Source organism: Erythrolamprus reginae, chromosome 3 (assembly GCF_031021105.1).
Source record: "Erythrolamprus reginae isolate rEryReg1 chromosome 3, rEryReg1.hap1, whole genome shotgun sequence".
Lineage (NCBI taxonomy): Eukaryota > Metazoa > Chordata > Lepidosauria > Squamata > Dipsadidae > Erythrolamprus > Erythrolamprus reginae.
Window position 1 is genome coordinate 8,630,747 of NC_091952.1, and position 23,468 is coordinate 8,654,214.

At 44.8% G+C, this 23,468-nt stretch overlaps 1 protein-coding gene across 1 annotated transcript in view; it reads left to right on the plus strand.

Moving 5' to 3' along the window:
* Positions 1–22,751, plus strand: part of SRMS (src-related kinase lacking C-terminal regulatory tyrosine and N-terminal myristylation sites) — a 68,651-nt gene extending 45,900 nt beyond the window's left edge. Inside the window, exons 3-8 of the mRNA XM_070748776.1 lie at positions 5,284–5,450; positions 7,424–7,565; positions 12,240–12,395; positions 17,476–17,657; positions 20,003–20,159; positions 21,186–22,751. Coding sequence (XP_070604877.1) covers positions 5,284–5,450; positions 7,424–7,565; positions 12,240–12,395; positions 17,476–17,657; positions 20,003–20,159; positions 21,186–21,379 — 998 coding nt within the window. The 3' untranslated portion in view covers positions 21,380–22,751. The remainder of the gene's footprint in view (positions 1–5,283; positions 5,451–7,423; positions 7,566–12,239; positions 12,396–17,475; positions 17,658–20,002; positions 20,160–21,185) is intronic.
* Positions 22,752–23,468: the final 717 nt, after the last annotated feature.

A 23,468-nucleotide genomic window follows, 5' to 3' on the forward strand; every position in this document is an offset into this window, starting at 1 on the left:
AAAGTAGTAGATCCTTGGAACAAACTTCCAGCAGATGTGGTAGATAAATCCACAGTAACTGAATTTAAACATGCCTGGGATGGATCATGAGGTCTTTTTCTGCCGTCACTCTTCTATGTTTCTATGTTTCTATGTTTCTATGTTTCTATGTTTCTATGTTTCTATGTTTCTATGTTTCTATGTTTCTATGTTTCTATCTATCTATCTATCTATCTATCTATCTATCTATCTATCTATCTATCTATCTATCTATATTTGTTTTTGTAGATTTTCACGGATATATGTATGTAGATTGTTCTGAGTTCGGGTTTTGCCCCGTGTAATATTTTGAGTGTCTATGCGACGTTTCAGTGAAATCACATTCACCATCATCAGGCTGAAGTTGTAAGCTTCGTGCTGCTGTAAATATAGTTTATATATTTATAAATATTTATAAATTTATAATATTTATATTTACAACTATATTTACAGCAGCACGAAGCTTACAACTTCAGCCTGATGATGGTGAATGTGATTTCACCGAAACGTCGCATAGACACTCAAAATATTACACGGGGCAAAACCCGAACTCAGAACAATCTACATATATATATATATATATCCATCTATCTATTTTTCTATTTTTCTATCTATCTATCTATCTATCTATCTATCTATCTATCTATCTATCTTTCTTTCTATTTCTATTTCTTTTTATTTTATTTCTTTTTCTTTCTTCCTTCCTCATGAAGATCTTTCTTTCTTCCTCTCTCTCACTCTCCTTCTCTGTCTCCCTCCTTCCCGCTCTTCCTTCCTTTCTATCTTTCCAGCCAAAATGTTCTCATTATTTGCTATGACCTAAGATGTCTACTTCTACAATTGGCCAGTAGAAAGGATTCAATTAATATCTGAAGAAGGGATTCAATTCATATCTGTCTGGATTAAAAAGAAACAGTCTTGATTCAATTGCTCACATGTTACAGCTAACAGGCGACTGGATAATATTGAGCAGTAAAGCAGGATGAATTGTATGCTATGCAAGGCATCCCTAGGCACCTCGAAAACAAATATTTCCAATTTGCAACACAAAAGACACGAATGTCTCCTCCACCCTAATCTGCGTGATAAATTCATTCCAGAAAATTTGGATCTGAAAAAAAAAATGTTAATTACTAATCGCACTGCAATTCCCTCTCTTGTGTGTAATTACACTAAGTGATGCAATAAACAAAGGGTATTCTGCCTACACACGTTGGATGGGGCAAGGGATGAATTAGCCTCAAGCCACACCAAGCCTTTGCACAATTAGGTGTGACTAACAATGGCAACAGGCCATCTAGAATTCTCATCCTTTCACAGCTGAACACCCTTGAATTGTGGTGACTGCAAATTCCCCAGAATCACAAGCCACAAATTCCAAGAGGTGCCAATGCAACAGAGCTGGAGGGCATCGGCCTGGCATGGCTGAACTAAACACAAGGGAGACTTCTGAGTGACAGTTCTGCGTGGAATTCCTTGCAAAAAAAAAGTGTCATTTCTTGCAAGCTAAATATTATATTATAAAATATTATAAATATTACAATATTATAAATATTATATTTGTTTAACCAATCCCTGTTAACAGGAGATGTTCCTGAGGATTGGAGAATGGCCAGTGTTGTGCCTATCCACAAGAAGGGCAGTAGAGAAGAAGCTGGTAACTACAGGCCAGTTAGCTTGACATCAGTTGTAGTTAAAATGATGGAGACTCTACTCAAAAAGAGGATAAATCAGCACCTAAAAAACAATAACTTATTGAACCCAAATCAGCATGGCTTTACTGAAGGCAAATCATGTCAGACTAATCTCATTGATTTCTTTGACTATGTCACAAAGGTGTTGGATCAAGGTGGTGCCGTGGATATTGCCTATCTGGACTTCAGCAAAGCCTTTGATACGGTTCCACATAAAGAGCTGATAGATAAATTAGTGAAGATTGGACTTAATTCCTGGATAGTTCAGTGGATTTGCAGCTGGCTGAAGCGTAGACATAAGAGAGTTATTGTTAATGGCGAGTATTCTGAGCAGAGACAGGTTACAAGCGATGTGCCACAAGGGTCTGTTCTGGGTCCTATTCTTTTTAATATGTTTGTAAGTGACATAGGGGAAGGTTTGGTAGGGAAGGTTTGCCTATTTGCCGATGACTCTAAAGTGTGCAATAGGGTTGATATTCCTGGAGGCGTCTGTAATATGGTAAATGGTTTAGCTTTACTAGATAAATGGTCAAAGCAATGGAAACTGCAGTGTAATGTTTCCAAATGTAAAATAATGCATTTGGGGAAAAGGAATCCTCAATCTGAGTATTGTATTGGCAGGGGACATAATCAGAAGTTAGTTGGGGGAAAGATCAAAAGCAACATGAGAAAATATTATTTTACTGAAAGAGTAGTAGATCCTTGGAACAAACTTCCAGCAGACGTGGTAGATAAATCCACAGTAACTGAATTTAAACATGCTTGGGATAAACATAGATCCACCCTAAGATAAAATACAGAAAATAGTATAAGGGCAGACTAGATGGACCATGGGGTCTTTTTCTGCTGTCAGACTTCTATGTTTCTATATTGCAAATTTACAAAATATAATAAGGAAAGAAGGAGAGAGGAAAATATCTCTCCAATTGTTATTTTATTTTACTTTTGTCATTTTAAACTTCTTATTTTTCACTTTTTGTATTTTCTTTTTTTCTTTTTCTTTTCAAATGTGTTCATACCTGGTTTTGATTTCTGTTTTGTATTGTGCATTTGTTAATAAAATTTATTAAAAATTCAATAAATAAATAAATAAATAAGAGCCAAATGGTTGAAATATAAAAAAATTGAAATTTTTTTTAAAAAGTGTCATGCATGAAGGAATAAGTCAGGGGTCTTCAAATTTGCCAACTTTAATACTTGTGGACTTCAACTCCCAGAATTCTCCAGCCAGCTAGGCTGTTTGAACCATGGTCTCATGCCTAGTAATGCAACTCGTAATGCAAATTACTTTTGATATCACAGGGGTGTTGTTGCGGGGAAAATAGGAGGGGGAAGGACTATTTAGATATGTTCGCCCCCTTAAGTTACTGGTAAAAATACTGAAGGTGGGAAAATAAAATAAAACATAAAATAGAATAAAATATAAAATAAATAATAAAATAAAATAATAAAACAATGATGGCGAACCTTTTTTTCCTCGTGTGTGTGAGTGCCCAAACCCATAATTTAATGCCTGGGGAGGGCAAAAACAACTTCTCCTGCCCCCTAGAGGTCCTCTGGAGGCCAAAAATGGCTTGTTTCCCAACTTCTGATGGGCCCAATAGGCTCATGTTTTGTCCTCCCCAGGCTCCATGTTTTGTCCTCCCCAGGCTCCATGTTTTGTCCTCCCCAGGCTCCATGTTTTGTCCTCCCCAGGCTTCCCTGGAGTCGGGCAAGGGTATAAACGCCCTCCCCACCCCCCCAGGGACTCTCTGGAAGCCAAAAATGCCCTCCCAGAGCCTCTGTATAAGCTAAAAATCAGCTGTCCTGCACACACATCACTATTTGGATCGGGACTCACTGCTCACAGTCACTCATGCCCTCATCACCTCGAGGCTCGACTACTGTAACGCTCTCTACATGGGGCTACCTTTGAAAAGTGTTCGGAAACTTCAGATCGTGCAGAATGCAGCTGTGAGAGCAATCATGGGCTTTCCCAAATATGCCCATGTTACACCAACACTCCGCAGTCTGCATTGGTTGCCGATCAGTTTCCGGTCACAATTCAAAGTGTTGGTCTTGACCTATACAGCCCTACATGGCACCGGGCCAGGTTATCTCTGGGACTGCCTTCTGCCGCACGAATCCCAGCGACCAATTAGGTCCCACAGAGTTGGTCTTCTCCGGGTCCCGTCAACTAAACAATGTCATTTGACGGGCCCCAGGGGAAGAGCCTTCTCTGTGGCAGCCCCGACCCTCTGGAACCAATTCCCCCCAGAGATTAGAATAGCCCCCACCCTTCTTGCCTTTCGTAAGCTTCTTAAAACCCACCTCTGTCGTCAGGCATGGGGGAATTAAGATATTCTTTCCCCCTAGGCTTCTACAATTTATGCATGGTATGTTTGTATGTATGATTGGTTTTAAAATAAGGGTTTTTAACTACTTTAGTATTGGATTGTCGCATGTTGTTTTTACCACTGTTGTTAGCCGCCGCACGTCTGCAGAGAGGGGTGTCTTAAAATGGGTGAACAGTGCAGTCAGGCGGTAGGGAAAGCAAGTAGGATGCTTGGCTGCATAGCTAGAGGTATAACAAGCAGGAAGAGGGAGATTGTGATCCCCTTATATAGAGCGCTGGTGAGACCACATTTGGAATACTGTGTTCAGTTCTGGAGAACTCACCTACAAAAAGATATTGACAAAATTGAACAGGTCCAAAGACGGGCTACAAGAATGGTGGAAGGTCTTAAGCATAAAACATATCAAGAAAGACTTAATGAACTCAATCTGTATAGTCTGGAGGACAGAAGGAAAAGGGGGGACATGACCGAAACATTGAAATATGTCAAAGGGTTAAATAAGGTTCAGGAGAGAAGTGTTTTTAATAGGAAAGTGAACACAAGAACAAGGGGACACAATCTGAAGTTAGTTGGGGGAAAGATCAAAAGCAACATGAGAAAATATTATTTCACTGAAAGAGTAGTAGATCCTTGGAACAAACTTCCAGCAGACGTGGTAGATAAATCCACAGTAACTGAATTTAAACATGCCTGGGATAAACACATATCCATCCTAAGATAAAATACAGAAAATAGTATAAGGGCAGACTAGATGGACCATGAGGTCTTTTTCTGCCGTCAGACTTCTATGTTTCTATGTTTCTATGTTTCTATGTTTCTATGTTTCTATGTTTCTATGTTTCTATGTTTCTATGTTTCTATGTTTCTATGTTTCTATGTTTCTATGTTTCTATGTTTCTATGTTTCTATGTTTCTATGTTTCTATGTTTCTATGTTTCTATGTTTCTATGTTTCTATGTTTCTATGTTTCTATGTTTCTATACAAATCCAATAAAATTAAAATGAAATGAATGAAATGTTGGAGCTGAGCTAGGGCAACAGCTTGCATGCCGGCAGATATGGCTCCGTGTGCCACCTGTGGCACCCATGACATAGATTTGCCATCACTGTAATAAAACAAAACAATAAAACAAAACCATAGAGCTGAGTGACAAGCAATGCTAGCGGTTACTAAATTACAGGAAAGGAAATTGCAAAGTTGACCCAAATCCTGTCACGTTCTCTTCAATCTTCAGTTCGCAACCATGGCAAAGTGCGACATTTCAGAATCTTCCCGAATCCTGCCGGAGGTTTTTACTTGGAAAAAGCTCACGTCTTCCCAAGTCTGGAAGAGCTCCTTGCTTATTACAGAGCCAACTGGAAAATCATTGAATGCCCTTTGTCTCAGCCCTGCGTCCAGAAGGTGAGTGGAAGGACATGGCACCACCATGCGATTTTTTTTTTCTCCATCCCTGAGAAAATTCCCTGGGTTGGATGTGAGGCTTTTATTGGGGAAAGGGTGGCCATTTGTTTTTGCTTTGCCTTTCGATCAGCTTCAGGTTTTTTTGAAATGTTATTTTCCTATCAAAAATCAAGCAGTTCATTTCAATCAACCCCTTCCAAAGTAAACTACAGTGGTACGTCTACTTAATGAAGTAGCACAAACTTAATTCATTCTGTGACCAGGTTCTTAAGTAGAAAAGTTTGTAAAAAGAAGCAAGGAGCTGGTTCCAGAGGGTTGGGGCCGCCACAGAGAAGGCTCTTCCCCTGGGACCTGCCAGATGACATTGTTTAGTCGACGGGACCCAGGGAAGGCCAACTCTGTGGGGCCTAACTGGTCGCTGGGATTCGTGCGGCAGAAGGCGGTCCCGGAGATAAATGACTCCTACGTCTTACTTTGGGGGGATGTCTTATATTAGGCAATTCTATGAAACCTCTCCTATGTCTTACTTTTTGGGGTGACTTATTTTTCAGGGAAACAGGGTAGTGTGGTTGCGTCCAGTTCGCCCAAACTGGACACAACCAGCTTAATAGCACCTCTGACCGGAACCAAAGTTTTATTCTTCCAAGAGTTCGGACTCATCTTCAGAGAACTTCTCTCTCTCCAGAAGATTTCATAGATTGGATCCTGAAAGACTGTGCTGGGACACATATATTTACTTGCATTTGTGTACATTATTTGTAACCCAGCTGTGGTCCAGCAGCTGAAAAAGCTGATACAAACCTTGGTTGTATAAACAGAGGCCATAGACTCAAAAATCACATGACGTATTAAGTACCACTTTACAGAAACTGGGTAAGACCACACCTAGAATGCTGCATCCAGTTATTTTAGCCACCACATTATAAAAAAGAAGTTGAGATTTTGGGGAAGTGCCAGGAAGATGATTAAAGGCCCAAAGGCTGAAACACATGAAGAACGGTTGCAAGATTTGACTTTGAAGATTTGACCTAGTTGCAGGCTAGTCTAGAGAGAAGAAGAATTAGGGGGGGGGGGGGGGGTGACCAGTGTTTGAGGGGCTGTCACAAAGAAGAGAGGGTCAACTTATTCTCCAAAGCACCAGAAGGCAGGAGGACAACAGTTGGAAACCAATCAAGGAAAGAAATACCTAGAAGTAAGCAGAAATTTCCTGGAACAATTAGTCAGTGGAACGACTTGCCTCACAACAAAGTTTTACTGAAAGAGTAGTAGATGCTTGGAACAAACTTCCAGCAGATGTGGTTGGTAATCCACAGTAACTGAATTTAAACATGCCTGGGATAAACATATATCCACCCTAAGATAAAATACAGGATACAGTATAAGGACAGACTAGATGGACCATGAGTAGTGATGGGCGAACCCAACGGTGTTGGGGTTCAGCAAGTTTGGACGAACTTTATGCAAAATTCGGCCAAACCCGAACTGAACCCAAACCCGAACGGGGAATCCCACCAAGAGATTCCGGGGGCGGAGCTTTGATGTCACGTATACCGGCAGGTTGCTAAGGACACCAAGGTGATCACTTCCTGGCTTCCATGGAATCCAGGAAGTGATCACCTTGGCGTCCTTAGCAACCTGCCGGTGACGTCAAGGCTCCGAACGCCGAACGCAACCCCGAACTTTTCCCGAAGTTTCAAAAAATGTTGGGTTCGTGTTCAGCATACCGAACACCGCAAAATTCGGTATGGACCCGAATTGTGCGGGTTCGGTTCACTCATCACTAACCATGAGATCTTTTTCTGCCACCAGTTCTATGTTGTGGATGCTCCAGCACTGGAAATTGGACAACCATTGGTCTGAAATGATAGAGTTTCCTCCTTGAGCAGACTGGGCTAGAAGACCTCTACGTCCCCCTTCCGACTCTGTTATTCTGTGATCTGAATCATTTGTCTCTCATTTTACCCCTTCTACAGAGAACGTCAGAGATGGATCAGTGGGAACGCCCCCGGTCTGAATTCCAGCTCTGGAGGAAGATGGGCGAAGGATGTTTTGGAGAAGTTTGGGAAGGAATGTGGAAGAACACAGTGCCTGTGGCCATCAAAATTATGAAACAAGGTTTGTGGAGCACAGAACGTATCCTCTTTTGCGCGCTGCGTCTCATCTGCCTGTTTTCTTAAGAGGTGGACTAGTCAATCTTCCATGAATGATGGGGTCCGAGACACAGATGGTATTTATGAGGGTTATCCAGAAAGTAAGGTTACAAGGCACGAAGCTCTCACGGGGAATGTTCGCGGGGGAAGTTGGTATGACTATCATGTAGTGGGAATGAACTCAATCTGTATAGTCTGGAGGACAGAAGGAAAAGGGGGGACATGATCAAAACATTTAAATATGTTAAAGGGTTAAATAAGGTTCAGGAGGGAAGTGTTTTTAATAGGAAAGTGAACACAAGAACAAGGGGACACAATCTGAAGTTAGTTGGGGGAAAGATCAAAAGCAACGTGAGGAAATATTATTTCACTGAAAGAGTAGTAGATCCTTGGAACAAACTTCCAGCAGACGTGTTTGGTAAATCCACAGTAACTGAATTTAAACATGCCTGGGATAAACATATATCCATTGTAAGATAAAATACAGGAAATAGTATAAGGGCAGACTAGATGGACCATGAGGTCTTTTTCTACCGTCAGTCTTCTATGTTTCTATGTTTCTAAGCTAGCAGGAGAGAACGAGCAGTGTCAGTTGTGAGTAGACAATCAACTGGTGTTGTGGTGAAGGTTAGAGATGAGCACCCGCATTCCATTTCCTGCCAAGTGCAAAGCGCGCAAAAGTGCGAAGCTCATTCACGCTGCTTCAAAACGTGCCCAAATAGGACGTCATAGCACTGGAGCGGATAGGCGGATGGGCAGGTCTACCCACAGGTTGCTACTACTAGTTCTCCTGAACCAGTCCAAATCAGCTGAATACCATCCCTTATCCGCCAACGGAACCAAAGGAAATGAGAAAGACTTCGGCCAGCTGGAAATGAGATGGAGAAAATGATCAGCCATGATCATTCTATTGTTCTCCTAGAACAGTGATGGCGAATCTTTTTTCCCTCGGGTGCCGAAAGTGCGTGAGCATATTTGTTTGTTTGTTTGCTTGCTTGCTTGCTTGCTTGTTTGTTTGTTTGTTTACTTACTTATTTGTTTGTTTGTTGGTTTGATTGATTGATTTGTATGCCGCCCCTCTCCGTAGACTCGTGGCAGCTCACAGCAACAATAAAACAATGAACAACAAATCTAATAATTTAAAAAACACAAAAAAACCCTTATTAAAAGCAAACATACACACAAACATACCATGCATAAACTGTATAGGCCCAGGAGAGATGTCTCAATTCCCCCATGCCTGACGGCAGAGGTGGGTAAAAGATAGATACATACTATCGTACCTGCATGAGTGCCCACACATCCCTCCCCTGACCCCACTGGAGGTCGTCTGGAGGCCAGAAACAGCCTGTTTTCCAACCTCTGGTGGGCCCAGTAGGCCTGTTTTTTCTCTCCCCAGACCCAGACATTTTGCCCTCCCTTGGAACCTGGGGAGGGCAAAAACACCCTCTCTCATCCCCCCGGAAGCCCCCCAGAATCCAAAAATGCCCTCCCAGAGCCTCAGTTTGAGCCAAAAATCACCTGGACAGAGTTTACATGCGAGCTGGAGCTGAGCTAGAGCAACAGCTCGTGTGCCAACAGATAGGGGAGGGGTGGCATACAAATCCAATTAAATTATTATTATTATTATTAATAATAATAATAATAATAATAATAATAATAATAATTTATTAGATTTGTATGCCGCCCCTCTCCAACATAAACAGTGTACAAATCCAATTTTAAAATGCAATTTAAAACCCTTATAATAAAATAAAATAATCACACAACCAATCAAACCATACACCAGCCTTGACAATTGGGGTGTGCGTTAATTTCCCCATGCCTGGTGGCAAAGATGAGTTTTTAATAACTTACAAAAGGCGAGGAGGGTGGGGCCAGTCCTAAACTCTGGGGGGAGTTGGTTCCAGAGGGCTTGGGCAACCACAGAGAAGGCTCTCCCCCTGGGTCCCGCCAGATGACATTTTTTCGTCAACGGATCCCGGAGAAAGCCCACTGTGGGACCTAACCGGTCACTGGGATTCATGCAGCAGAAGGCGGTCCCGGAGTTATTCTGGTCTGATGCCATAAAACATCATATACAAATCCAATGTTAAAACAGTCTTTAAAACCCCCCTATTAAAATCAGTCATACAACCCAAACACACCATCCATAAACTCAAAGGCAGCTAAGGATATGTCAATTCCTCCATAAATATGGCTCTACGTCCCACCTTTGGCACCCGTGCCATAGATTCGCCATCACTGTCCTAGAACAATAGAACAGGCAATAGAACAATAGAACAGGCACTATAGTCACAGGATTGGCACCACAAAATTGTGGCCCAGATTTTTGCACCAATAATTGCCTGGAAACCTCCCTAAGGACACTGTTGTTATCAGAAATAATGATAACAATGGTTTCCACAGCAGTTAATCCAGGTGGTTGTTAATAAACCAGGTCAATTGACCTCTTGGGTCATTCCATCTTTCATAAATAAAAAGACATGTGGAAGGGAGCAAAGTTCAGCTTCAGTGACATGATAGCACCCTTCCAATATTTGAGGGGCCGCCACAAAGAAGAGAGGGGGGGTCAACCTATTCTCCAAAGCACCTGAAGACAGGACATGAAAACTAATCAGAGACAGAAGCAACCTGGAACTAAGGAGACATTTATTGACAAGGGGAGCAATTAATCAGTGGAACGACTTGACTCCAGAGGTTGTGAGTGCTCCAACACTGGAGATTGGACATCGTTTTTCTTAAACATTATAGGGTTTCCTGCTTGAGCATGGGGTTAAACTATAAGACCTCCAAGGGCCCTTCCATATTTGTTATTATGTTTCCCAGCCTTGAGGGTTTCCAGGTGGGTGGACTTCAACTCCCAGAACTCTCATCAATAATCAAGCTGGCTGTGGAATTCTGGGAGTTGAAGTTCACCCTCCCATTAAATTACCAAGGTGGAGAAACTGTGACCCAGGATTGTGATGGTGATCCTATGAACACAAGGCGTTGGCCTATGTCAGTTCCAGCGTGGATGCATCTGCTGGCCAGCTGATTTTCAGCATTGGGAAAGGCCGTTTCACCCTCCGCGAACCTTCCCTGAAGCCCTGGAGTGCAAACAACCCGCCCAATGGGGAAAATGGAAGTTCAGAAAATATTTTTATTTATTTATTTATTTATTTATTGGACTTGTATGCCGCCCCTCTCCGCAGACTCGGGACGGCTAACAACAATGATAAAAACCAACATGTAACAATCCAATTTAATAAAACAACTAAAAACCCTTATTATAAAAACCAAACATACACACAAACATACCACACATAACTTGTAATGGCCTAGAGGAAGGAATATCCTAACTCCCCCATGCCTGGCGACAAAGGTGGGTCTTGAGTAATTTTCAAAAGACAAGGAGGGTGGGGGCCGTTCTAATCTCTGGGGGGAATTGATTTCAGAGGGCCGGGGCTGTCACAGAGAAGGCTCTGCCAAACGACATTGTTTTGTCAACGGGACCCAGAGAAGGCCAACTCTGTGGGACCTTATCGGTCGCTGGGATTCGTGCGGTAGAAAGCGGTTCCGGAGGTATTCTGGCCCAATGCCATGTAGGGCTTTAAAGGTCATTACCAGCACTTTGAATTGTGACCGGAAACTGATCGGCAGCCAGTGCAGGCCGTGGAATGTTGCAGAAACGTGGGCGAATCTAGGAAGCCCCATGATGGCTCTCACGGCCGCATTCTGCACGATCTGAAGTTTCCTAACACTTTTCAAAGGTAGCCCCATGTAGAGAGCGTTGCAGTAATCGAACCTCGAGGTGATGAGGGCATGAGTGACTGTGAGCAATGACTCCCTGTCCAAATAGGGCTGCAACTGGTGTACCAGGGAACCTGGGCAAACGCCCTCCTCGCCACAGCTGAAAGATGATGTTCCAATGTCAGCTGTGGATCGAGGAGGACGCCCAAGTTGCGGACCCTCTCTAAGGGGGTCAATAGTTCTCCCCCCAGGGTAATGGACGGACAGATGGAATTGTCCTTCTTGGGAGGCAAGACCCATAGCCACTCCGTCTTGTCTGGGTTGAGTTTGAGTTTGTTGACACCCATCCAGGCCCCAACAGCCTCCATGCACCGGCACAGCACTTCCACTGCTTCGTTGACTGGACATGGGGTGGAGATGTATAACTGGGTATCATCGGCGTATTGATGATACCTCACCCCATGCCCTTGGATGATCTCACCCGGCCAAATGGGCAAATGAGAAGTTCAGAAAAGTGGACTCCCGGTTTGCCCGTTGTTTTTTGCACTCCGGAGGGTTCCAGGAAGCTTCTTAAAGCCCGGAGTTCAAAAAACAGCACAACAGGCAAACCGGAAGTCCACTTTTCTGAACTTCTTTTTTGCCCATTTGGCCAGGGTTTTTTTTCACATCCCAGGCTTCAGTGAGGTTTGTGAGAAGTGGGTTGTGCACGTGCCTAGGGGGAGGGAATGGGTGTGGACACGTGCACGCATGCTAGCACACCCACACATCCCCTTTTAGCCACCGAACCAAAAAAGGTACGCCATCTCTGACCTTGGGCTTCCAGATGTGCCAGAATGAGAGAACGAGCCCAGACATTGTCCACACAAAGCAGTCCTAGTCTTGCAAGTATCTTCCATCTCCTTCACAGCTGACATGAGGGACGACTTTGTCAAGGAGATCCGGAACTTGAAAAGTCTGAAACACACGAGGCTCATCAAACTTCTCGCAGTCTGCTCCGTGGGGGAGCCAGTTTACATCGTCACAGAGTTGATGCGGAAGGGCAACCTCCACAGTTACCTCAACAGTGAGTATGATCTCTCTCTCTCTTTTTGGCGTGTGTGTGTGTGTGTTACAAAACGTGCTTTATTATTTTTCTCCAACATACAGTAAGAACTGTTGTATATACTCCTGTTCAGTTTGGGGATTTTTCTGATTCTGTTTCAGACAGTGGTTATGAATTAGTGGTAGGGCCTGATTTAAAAGCAGAAGAAGTAGGAGACCAACCACAGGACATTTCTATGGGTTCAGATTCAAGTGAAGGAGAAACAGAGGCTAGATGGGTAAATCCTTATTTCAGACGCTTGCAGAGGCGAAGAGAGCAAGTGTCAGGAAAGAAATATTAAGGAGAGCAACGGGTTAATTAATTAAGTAATTAATTTGTCACGTCTGGGTCAGCAGAAGAGAAGGGTTGAGTCGTCAATCTGCCGTTGAGAAATATGGAGGTTTTTCCAAGCAGCTCCAAATGTAAGCTATGCCTTGCGTGCTTTTAATTGCAATTTTTATGACTCTAGACTAACTCTGACTAGCCATAAATCTTAGAATGACTTGTGGAACGTTTTAATGATTTTGATGTTGCCTTGCATGCCAGATAAGAGATTAGTGTTGCGTGCTGAGATGATTCAGTGTGGTCACTAAATGAATGGTTGTGAGTCGAGGTCTACCTGTACTAGTCTTCGTCTTACACATACACATACAAAGAGAGAAAGAGAGAGAGAGGAGAGAAAGAAGATTGAGAGGAGAGAGAGAATAAATAAGAGAGAGAGAAGAGAGAGAGAAGAGAAAGAAGAGATGAGAAAGAGGAGAGAGGAAGAGAGAAAGAAGAGAGAAGAGCGAAAGAAGAGAGGGAAAGAGAGAGAAGAGGGATAAAGAAGAGAGAGAGAAGAGAAAGAGAAGAGAGAGGGGAGAGAAAGAAGAGAGAGAGGAGAGGAGAGAGAGGAGAAAAGAGAGAAAGAAGAGATAGAGGAGAGAAATAAGAGAGAGAAAAAGAGAGATGGGAGAAAGAAGAGAGAGAGGGGAGCGAAAGAAGAGAGAGGAGAGTGGGGAGAGAAAGAAGAAAGAGAAAAAGAGAGAGAAGAGGGAGAGAGAAGAGAGGGGGAGAGAAAGAAGAGAGGAAAAGAAAGAGAGGAGAGGGGGAGATAAAGAGAGAGAAGGAAGAGAGGAGAGAGAGAGAGGAGAAAGAAGCGATAGAGGAGAGAAAGGAGAGAGAAAGAGAAAACAAGGAGAAAGAGGAATGAGAAAAACAGTAGAGAGAGAGGAGAGAGAGAAAGAAGAGGGGAGAGGAGAGAGAGAGAGAGGCAGGAAAGTAGACATACAGGATAGGCAGACTGACTTCTATGGCTTGCAGAAGGCTCTATCAGCCGAGAAATCACCCAAGAACCAGCTCCTCCTCAAATGTAATTTTATAAATTCCCCTGGGAAAATTGCTCTCTATTACTTCCCCAAATTTCATCCCCACCGGGCAGTTGGGCAGCTTCCTTTTGGTTCAGGTGCCATCTGAAGGCAGCTCCAATTTCAGCCACAGGTGACGAATTCCTGATGCCGTTTCAATCTCCCCAACGTGCCGCCCTTCTCTGTGGAGATTCTCCTCTTTGGCCGAGAAACCTCTTTGGCCGAGGGAAGCCAGTTGGGCTCCTTCCCATGAGAAGTTTCCTGTGTTGAGTTAACCTGACCTCCTTTCCAGATCTGGTTTGTTACCTAAGACTGGGGTGACTCCCTAGGAGAACGAGTCTGGAGCCAACCTTCTCGGTTTCCAAGGGCCTAAATGCTTTTGCCTGCTAACGAGTTTCTTTCTTGCGTCACCCCGGAGTCAAATAGCTTTGTGCGGTGCATTGTGTTTACAAAGTGTAGTCTGATCTCATCTCCCTTCTAAGACTTTTCCGTGGACAGAGATGGAACCATCAAACTGGTTTTCTCCTGAGGTTTGGAAGGGGAGTGCATAGGTGCACCAGTGTACCTTCCGTCCCCTGTCCAATTGTCTCTCCTTATCTCATTTACCTTTTCTTCCTTTTAAATGTGTCCACCTGTACTTTTATATCTTTTCTTCTATTCTTTTCCTTATTTATATTATTACATATCTATTCTCTTCAATGTGTATTATGTATTGGACGAAATGAATAAATAGATAGATAAAGAGAGAGAGAGAGAGAGAGAGAGAGAGAGAGAGATGGATAAAGTCTCAATTCCTTCTTCGAGAGAATCCAGGCCAGGGGGTGGTTTCTTACTGGTGCGGTCTGGCACACCTGCTCCAGTAGTGGCCCACCAGTGAAACAATTTTGGTGCTGTCTTTGCTGGCCAGTGACCGCCACCAAATATTTTGTAACTTCTGTCATTTGTTTGGCTCTATGAGCATGCACGGAAGTAAAATCACCCCCCTGGGCATGCGCGGAAGTAAAATCGTGCAGGGAACACACATGAGCAAGTGTAGAAACATTGCGATACGCATCAGATTCCCCTGGGCCATTCTGTTTTATGCATGGTATGTTTGGGATGTTTTGTTCTTGTGAGCTGCTCCGAGTCTCCGGAGAGGGGCGGCATACAAATCTAAATAATAATAATAATAATAATAATAATAATAACAACAACAACAATAACAATAACAACAACAACAATAATAATAATAACAACAACAATAACAACAATAACAACAATAACAACAATAACAACAATAACAACAACAACAACAACAATAACAACAATAACAACAATAACAACAATAACAACAATAACAATAATATTTTATTAGATTTGTATGCCGCCCCTCTTCGAAGACCCGAAAGCATAAGCCACGCCCACAGCATGGTAGTAAAAATTTTGGTAGCCCATCACTGCCCTTCTGGGATGTGTCAGTCAAACCCAGATGTTAATCCTCCGAGAATAAGGAAAGAAAAATTCCACCCTACTGCTAAAATGGGTGGAAAGAAGCTTAGAAGGTTAAGGTTTTGCTTCAAAATTAAGCTGCTAATCCAGAAGCCAGACTCGCGGTGTAGGAAACTTCTCCGAAGAATAAAATATTTTGGGAAATATTTTTTTTAAAAGCAGAATATTATATTTCCCCTAAAGGAGAAATGAGAGGGGGGCGGGGTTAAGGGAGGTAGAAACCAGCCCGAGTTTCCCTGCTCTAAGCAGAATCTGAAGAGGCCGGTTTTTTTAGAAATGCAGATTTGGTAATTAATTCAGAAAGATTGGGTCAAGACAGAAACTCCAGATAAGCAACAAACTAAAGGCTGACAAGATTAGCTCAGACAAAGTCCTAGGGCAGTGATGGCAAACCTATGGCACGCGTGCCACAGGTGGCACATGGAGCCATATCTGAGGGCGCGCTAGGCGTTGCCCTATGTCAGCTCCATGCTGGACATCTGATTTTGGGGCTTTTTTTCAGCCATTTTCACTCTCCCAGGGTTTAGGGAAGCCTCCAGAAGCCTGGCAGCGGCGAAAAACAACCCAACAGGCCTATCAGAGGCCTGTGCACATGCACACCAGAGGGGATGACATCAGGTGGGGGTTCCTACCTGTTGCCGCTACCAGAACACTCCTGAGACTGGCATGGGCACATCTGGTGGATGGATGTGCATGTCTTCGTGCAAGATTCGGCTTCTGTGCATGTGCCACAAGGCAAATCTCGCATGAGGATGCGCGATAGAGTGAGATTTTTAAAAAGTTTGCTTATATTTTTGCTTCTGCACATTCATGAAAGCAAAAAGCAGCCGAAAATGGGTGAAATACCATGCGCAAGAGCCTCCTTGTGCAAGATTTTGCTTCTGGCGCATGCACAGAAGCCAAATCTTGCACGAGTGCACGCATTGAGAGCACGGAGATGCAAGCGCATCTCCATTTCTGCTAATGGACTGCTGATCCAATTTGTACCGGGTGCAACCTACTACTGTATAACATGGGGGGGGCAATACAGGGGGTGTTGTGCGCATGTCAGGGAGGAGGGCATTGCATTATGGATGTGGGCACACATGCACACACAAACAATCTTTTGGCACCCGAGCGGGTCAGGAAATGCTCTTATTTTTTATGTCCTTCGTCTAACAATTTCTGATACAACACTGCCCTCTCTTGCCAAAGAAGTATAGTTATTGACTTATGACTGCAATTGAGCTGAAAATTTCAATAGGATAGGATAGGATAGGATAGGATAGGATATATTTGTTTGTTTGTTTGTTTGTTTGTTTGTTTGTTTATTTATTTGATTGATTGATTGATTGATTGATTGATTGATTGATTGATTGATTGATTGATTGATTGATTGATTTGTATGCCGCCCCTCTCCGAAGACTCGGGGCGGCTAACAACAATAAAGAAAACAATGTAACAAATGTAATATTAAAAAGTAATCTAAAAAAACCCCAATTTAAGAGACGAATCATACAAACAAGCATACCATGTATAAATTCTATAAGCCTAGGGGGAAGGGAAAATATTTCAATTCCCCCATGCCTGACGACAGAGGTGGGTTTTAAGGAGCTTGCGAAAGGCAAGGAGGGTGGGGGCAACTCTGATATCTGGGGGGAGCTGGATCCAGAGGGTCGGGGCCGCCACAGAGAAGGCTCTTCTCCTGGGTCCTGCCAAATGACATTTTTTAGTCGACGGGACCCGGAGAAGGCCAACTCTGTGGGACCTAACTGGTCGCTGGGATTCGTGCGGCAGGATAGGGTAGCGTAGGATAGGGTAGGATAAGCACTTGGATTGTTTATGTGTATCCTATTAATATTGTTGTGTTGTACCTTATGATTCTTGACAAACATATATTTTCTTTTTATGTACACTGAGAGCAAATGCACCAAAGACAAATTCCTTGTGTGTCCCATCACACTTGGCCAATAAAGAATTCTATTTCTATTCTATTCCATATTTTCTATTCTGTTCTATTCCATATTTTCTATTCTATGCTATTCTGCTCTGCTCTGCTTCACAGTGATTTTACAGCCCTTTCTAAGCAGTTTACAAAATCAGCCTATTGCCCAAACAATCTTGGTCCTCATTTTACTGACCTCAGAAGGATGGAAGGCTGAGTGAACCTTGAGCCCATCACGATCAAACTCCCGGTCTGGAGCAGTAAACGTTAGCATTCTAACTGCGGCGCCTTATTGATTTTTCAGGTGCCGCTGGAAAGGAATTGACCACCCACCACCTGCTCAGCATCTCTTGCCAGGTGGCTGACGGGATGACCTACCTGGAGGAACAACATATCATCCATCGGGACCTCGCAGCGAGGAACATCCTGGTGGGAGATGACCTTGCTTGCAAAATCGCTGACTTCGGCCTTGCCAGGCTCCTCAAGGTGCAACCAGGGAGTTTTGACCCCACCCCTTGACCTCATTTCTCTGCTCCCAATCACACCAGAGCTGGAAGGGACTCTGGAGGTCTTCTAGTCCAACCCCCTGTTCAAGCAGGAGACCCTATACCCGTGGTGGCATAGAAACATAGAAACATAGAAGACTGATGGCAGAAAAAGACCTCACGGTCCATCTAGTCTGCCCTTATATTATTTCTTATATTTTATCTTAGGGTGGATCTATGTTTATCCCAGGCATGTTTAAATTCAGTGACTGTGGATTTACCGACCACGTCTTCTGGAAGTTTGTTCCAAGCATCTACTACACTTTCAGTCAAATCATATTTTCTCACACTACTTCTAATCTTTGGCATGTGGAGCCATATCGGAGGGCACGCAAGGTGTAAGCTGCAGCGCGCATGCGCACTCTGGCCAGCTAATTTTTGGCCTTGGGAATGCCGTTTCGCCCTCCGGAGACTTCGTGGAAGCTTCCCTAAAGCCCCAGAGGCAAAAAAATAAAAAAAATCACCCAAGGGACAAACAGGAAGTTCAGAAAAACACATTTCCGGTTTGTTCCTTGAGTGATTTTTTTTCTACCTTCAGGCAGTGGTGGGTTGCTACCGATGCGGTCCAAAGTGCCTCACTGGTGGGACCCCACTGATGATGCAATTTTCTGCAATTTTTTCCCAGCATCTCCGTGTCGGAAGAATCCCTCCCGCCTGCCCCGTCGTAATGCTGACTTTAATCTTCATCTGAACCACAGCTGAGAAGCTCCTTCCTCAGGAAATGCTGGGAGGGAAAAATTGCCAAAAATTACATCATCCATGGGCTCCTACCACTCCGACTCTCTGGACCACACTGGTAGAAATCCACCACTGCCTCCGGGGCTTCAGAAAGACCTATGGGCATGTGCCGGGGGGGGGGGGCATTGTGTGAGGGGGAGGGAAGGGGTGTGGGCACATGGACGCATGTTAGCCAACACCTTGAATTGCGTCCATAGACCGATTGGGAGCCAGTGCAGTTCGCTGAGTGTTGGTGTGATGTGGGCGTAGCTAGGCACACCTATGACAGCTCGCGGGGCTGCGTTCTGAATCAACTGTTTTTTATTACTGTAGTGAGCCGCCCCGAGTCTTCAGAGAGGGGCGGCATACAAATCTAATAAATTGAATTGAACTGAACTGTAGTCTCTGAACGCTTTTCAACTGTAGTCTCCAAGTCTGCAGAGAGGGGCGGCATACAAATCTAAATAATAATAATAATAATAATAATAATAATAATAATAATAATAATAATACTTATTATTATTATTATTATTATTATTATTATTATTATTATTATTATTTCAAGGGTAGCCCCGCGTAAAGCACATTGCAATGTTTTGAAGAAGAGATGACAGCCATGTATCCAGAATGATACAAGGCAGTGATGGCAAACCTTATTTCCCTCAGGTGCCGAAAGAGCGTGGGCGTGTGCTATTGCACATGTGAGAGTGCCCACACCCATAATTCAATGCCTGGGGAGGGTGAAAACAGCTTGCCTTCCGAAGGTCCCTTGGAGGCCCTCTGGAGGTTGGAAATGGCCTATTTCCCAACTTCTGGTGGGTCCAGTAGGCTTGTGTTTTGCCCTCCCCAGGTCCAAAGGCTTCCCTGGAGCCGGGGGAGGGTAAAAATGCCCTCCCCATCCCACTGGAGGTTCTCTGGAAGCCAAAAACGCCCTCCCAGAGCCTCCATGCGAGCCAAAAATCAGCTGGCCAGCATACACATGCCCGTTGGAGCTGAGCTAGGGCAACAGCTCGTGTGCCAGCAGATATGGTTCTGCGTACCACCTGTGGCACCCGTGCCATAGGTTTACCATCACTGATATAGGCTTTTCTGCTTGAGCAAGGGGTTGGACTAGAGCAGTGTTTCTCAACCTTTCTAATGCCGCGACCCCTTAATACAGTTCCTCAAGTTGGGATGACCCCCCAGTCAGAAGTCTAGTGCCAATTTTCCCAACAGAGCTTGAAGCTGATTGGCAGGAAGGTCAGAGGGACACCCCCACTGTAAACGCCTGATTGGTCGGATTGTAAAACTGTGTTCCAAGGTGCCAGAATAGAAGCTTTAGTTCCTAACACCATGAGAAATTTGTCTTTTTCCCTGATCTTAGGCGACCCCTGTGAAATGGTTGTTCGACTCCCCAAAGGGGTCCTGAACCCCAGGTTGAGAACCACTGGACTAGAAGATCTCCAAGGTCCCTTTATTATTCTGCGTTCCAGTCTGAACAAGCCACTTTTAGCATATCTTCCTTGAGTCTCCAGGTGAAAGCTTCTCCTTTAACCTTTGACCAAGTTCCTCTTCTTGGCTTTCCTTTAGGATGACATCTACTCCACCACCGGTAATGCCATGATCCCGGTGAAGTGGACGGCCCCGGAAGCTGCCGTCTACCAGACGTACTCCCCCAAATCGGATGTTTGGTCCTACGGGATCCTGCTGTACGAGGTTTTTAGCTACGGACAATGCCCCTACGATGGTACGATTTCATTTCAGTGGATGCTGGGCAGAGGATCATGACGACGAAAAGCTCTTGGGGGTTTATTATTATTATTATTATTATTATTATTATTATTATTATTATTATTATTATTTAGATTTGTATGCCGCCCCTCTCCGCAGACTCGGGGCGGCTCACAACAGAATAAAACAATTTATAACAAATCCAAATATAATTTCAGATATTTAAAAAAACCCGGTTGTGTGTGTCTGTTTGTTTGTCTCCCTCTCAGACACAACTTCTTTCTCTCACAGACACATACACAATCCCCCCTCTCTCACACACACACACACACCGCTCACTTTCACACACATCCTCTCTCTCACACAAACACAGAGTGCTGCTCCACTCACTCACAAACACACACAGAAAAGTGTGGTTTGGAGAATTTATTAATGTTCCCCAGCAATTGAACGGTTATTATTGGGGGTTTAATTCCCCCATGCCTGATGACAGAGGTGGGTTTTAAGGAGCTTGCGAAAGGCAAGGAGGGTGGGGGCAACTCTGATATCTGGGGGGAGTTGGTTCCAGAGAGTCGGGGCCGCCACAGAGAAGGCTCTTCCCCTGGGTCCCGCCAGACGACATTGTTTAGTCGACGGAACCCAGAGAAGGCCAACTCTGTGGGACCTAACTGGTCACTGGGATTCGTGTGGCAGAAGGCGGTCCCGGAGATATGGGAGGCGCATGCTTCTCCTCGCCGTCTCTTTTTTAAGCCTTAAAGTTTTGGATATTTTTTGTTTCTCTCCCCTCACCTTCTTCCTTCGGCAGTGACTGTCCTCCTCCTCTTCTTCCTCCTCCTCCTCCCACCCAAATTCCGAGCTTTTATTTCTTTCCAAATTGGTTTGCACGCATTATTTGCTTTTACATGGATTCCTATGGGAAAAATTGCCTCTACTTACAAACTTTTCTACTTAAGAATCTGGTCACGGAACGAATTAAGTTCTTAAGTAGAGGTGCCACTGTACCTGGTGAAGCTGACCGTTTCTCTCATCTGTCTTCTCCTAGGGCTGTCCAACCAGGATACCATCCAGCAGGTTACTCGGGGCTACCGTCTCCCTCGCCCCAACAGTTGCTCCCCAGAGATTTATAGCATCATGCTGGAATGCTGGAAGACCCATCCCGAAGATCGGCCAACTTTTCTCAACCTGAGGGACGCACTCTTTTCGATTTACAAATGGGCGCGTCACCCCTTCTCCTGAAGGAGAGGGGGGGCTGCACTTCCCATGCCTTCTGCAATGACCATTGGCCCTTCATGCTCAACGGGCTAGTAAATGTTCCACAGACCTTCCAACTCCGATTCTCTTGAGTTCTGCAGGAACATTTTGTGCCTTGGAAGGTGGGCTACCTGAGCTCTTCAACCTCAGCAGCTGGAGCAGAGGGCTCTAGTACCAAGGGTGGGGTCCTCTTTCCTTTCCTACCGGTGTGCATCGCGACGTTTCGCATCCCCTTGGGTGTTCTGTCTGGGTCACTCCAGAAGCCAATACCAACCCAAAAAGAGAAGCCAGACACACTGGTAAAAGGCAAAGACAGTTTTATAAAATTCAAGAAAAACACAGGTAACAGAAAATGTCCTTACAAACAGGAAAATGCTGTATCTTCAGATATATCCACGAAGGCAAAAGTCCATGCAGCAATACAGAATTCTTGCTGCCAAGCCGAGGCTGTAGATAGCAGACCTACACCTCCCACGGGTCTTCCAAAGCTGCTGGGCCACAAGCCAGGAACAGAGACGCCGAGAAACAAGACAGGATAACGCAACTCCAAACTGATAACACTCCACATGGCTTCAAGGGCTTGCCTGCCTTTTAAACCCTACTAAGGAGGACCACACCCAAACCCAGATGCTCCTAATTCAGTGCTGATAATACTTCTTTAATTGCTCCTTTCTTTGATCTGACCGTCTCTGTCGCATGTCAGTGACGGCTTGTGCGTCATCACCTAATGACTCCAAGCTACTGGCTGGGGAGAGCCCCCCCCCTGGGGCTCTCATGCTGTTCTCCTTCATCCCATTCCTGATTTTCCTCTCCCCCGTCCGACTGTTCAGCCCCCTCCTCTGCGCTGTCATCCTCCTCCGGGCATGGAGCCAGCAGAGACACAGCTGGTCCCTGAGCAGCCTTAGGCTGAATCACAACATTGGACGGTTTTACTTCCCCGCATACTCAGAGGGATGATTTTACTTCCGGACACAGAGAGCCTAAAAATGGCAAAAAAATTACCCAAAAAAGATGGTATGGACCAGCAAAGGAGTCCTTCGGGATTGGGTGGCATAGAAGTCAAGTAAACAAATAAATAAGGCAGCGCTGGGGCCGTCGCGCCAAAATTGTGTCATGGGCGTGCCAATACCGGATCACGCACACTGGACTGCATTGGTAGGAACCCACCTCTCGGTTCTACCCAGCGGTGAAATCTACTTCCCTTCCGTACTGGTTGAGAAGCGCGCGCTTCTTCCAGGCGGGTGGGTGGAGCCTCGCACTGCCACCGCTACCAGTCCTCCAAACTACCTTCGACCACCGCTACCAGTACACTCGAACCGGTAGCATTTCACCCCTGGCGCTACCTGCCCACTGTTCTGTCTGGGTGCCCCCAGACTTCAACACCAACTGGAAAAAGCAGCCAGACACGCTGGTAAAAGCAAAAGCACTTTATAGTTTGAAAAATAAACACAGAGGAAAACCTGTTCTTCCCAACAGGCAGGCTATGAGGCTTCACAGCAGAGTCATGACGGCCAGACAATACAGCAGACTTCTTTCTGGCACACACACCACTGTAGAGAATAAGACCCACGCCTTTCCCCCCAAGGTTTCAGCCTTCAAGGCCACAAGCCAGAATCAGAGACGCCAAAGATCACATCCAGGTCCCAGGACTCCCAAAGATAATACTCCACAATACAGGAAGGGTGGGTCTGCCTTTTCAGCCTTTCTGGGGAGAATCACACCCAAACCCAGCTGTTGCCTATTTAGGGCTGGAAATACTTGGCTAATTGTCCCCTTTGTTGTGTTGCTCTTCTCTGCCTGAGATCGATGATGGCTTGTGCATTTTCATCTAAGGACTCCAGGCTGCTTGCTGGGGAGAGCTTCACCCCGGGGGACTCCGGCTGTTCTCCCTCTCCCTTGGCCTGATATTCCTCCTCCCCGTCTGCCTGGGCCTCCTCCTCCTCCTCCTGTTCCTCCTCCTCCCCCTCTGAGCATGGAGCCGGCAGAGGTTCAGCCGTTCCCTGAGGAGCCTCAGACGGAATCACAACACCCACAAATAGCTCACGAGAAGAGATACCGTACAGCCAAGAGTTCC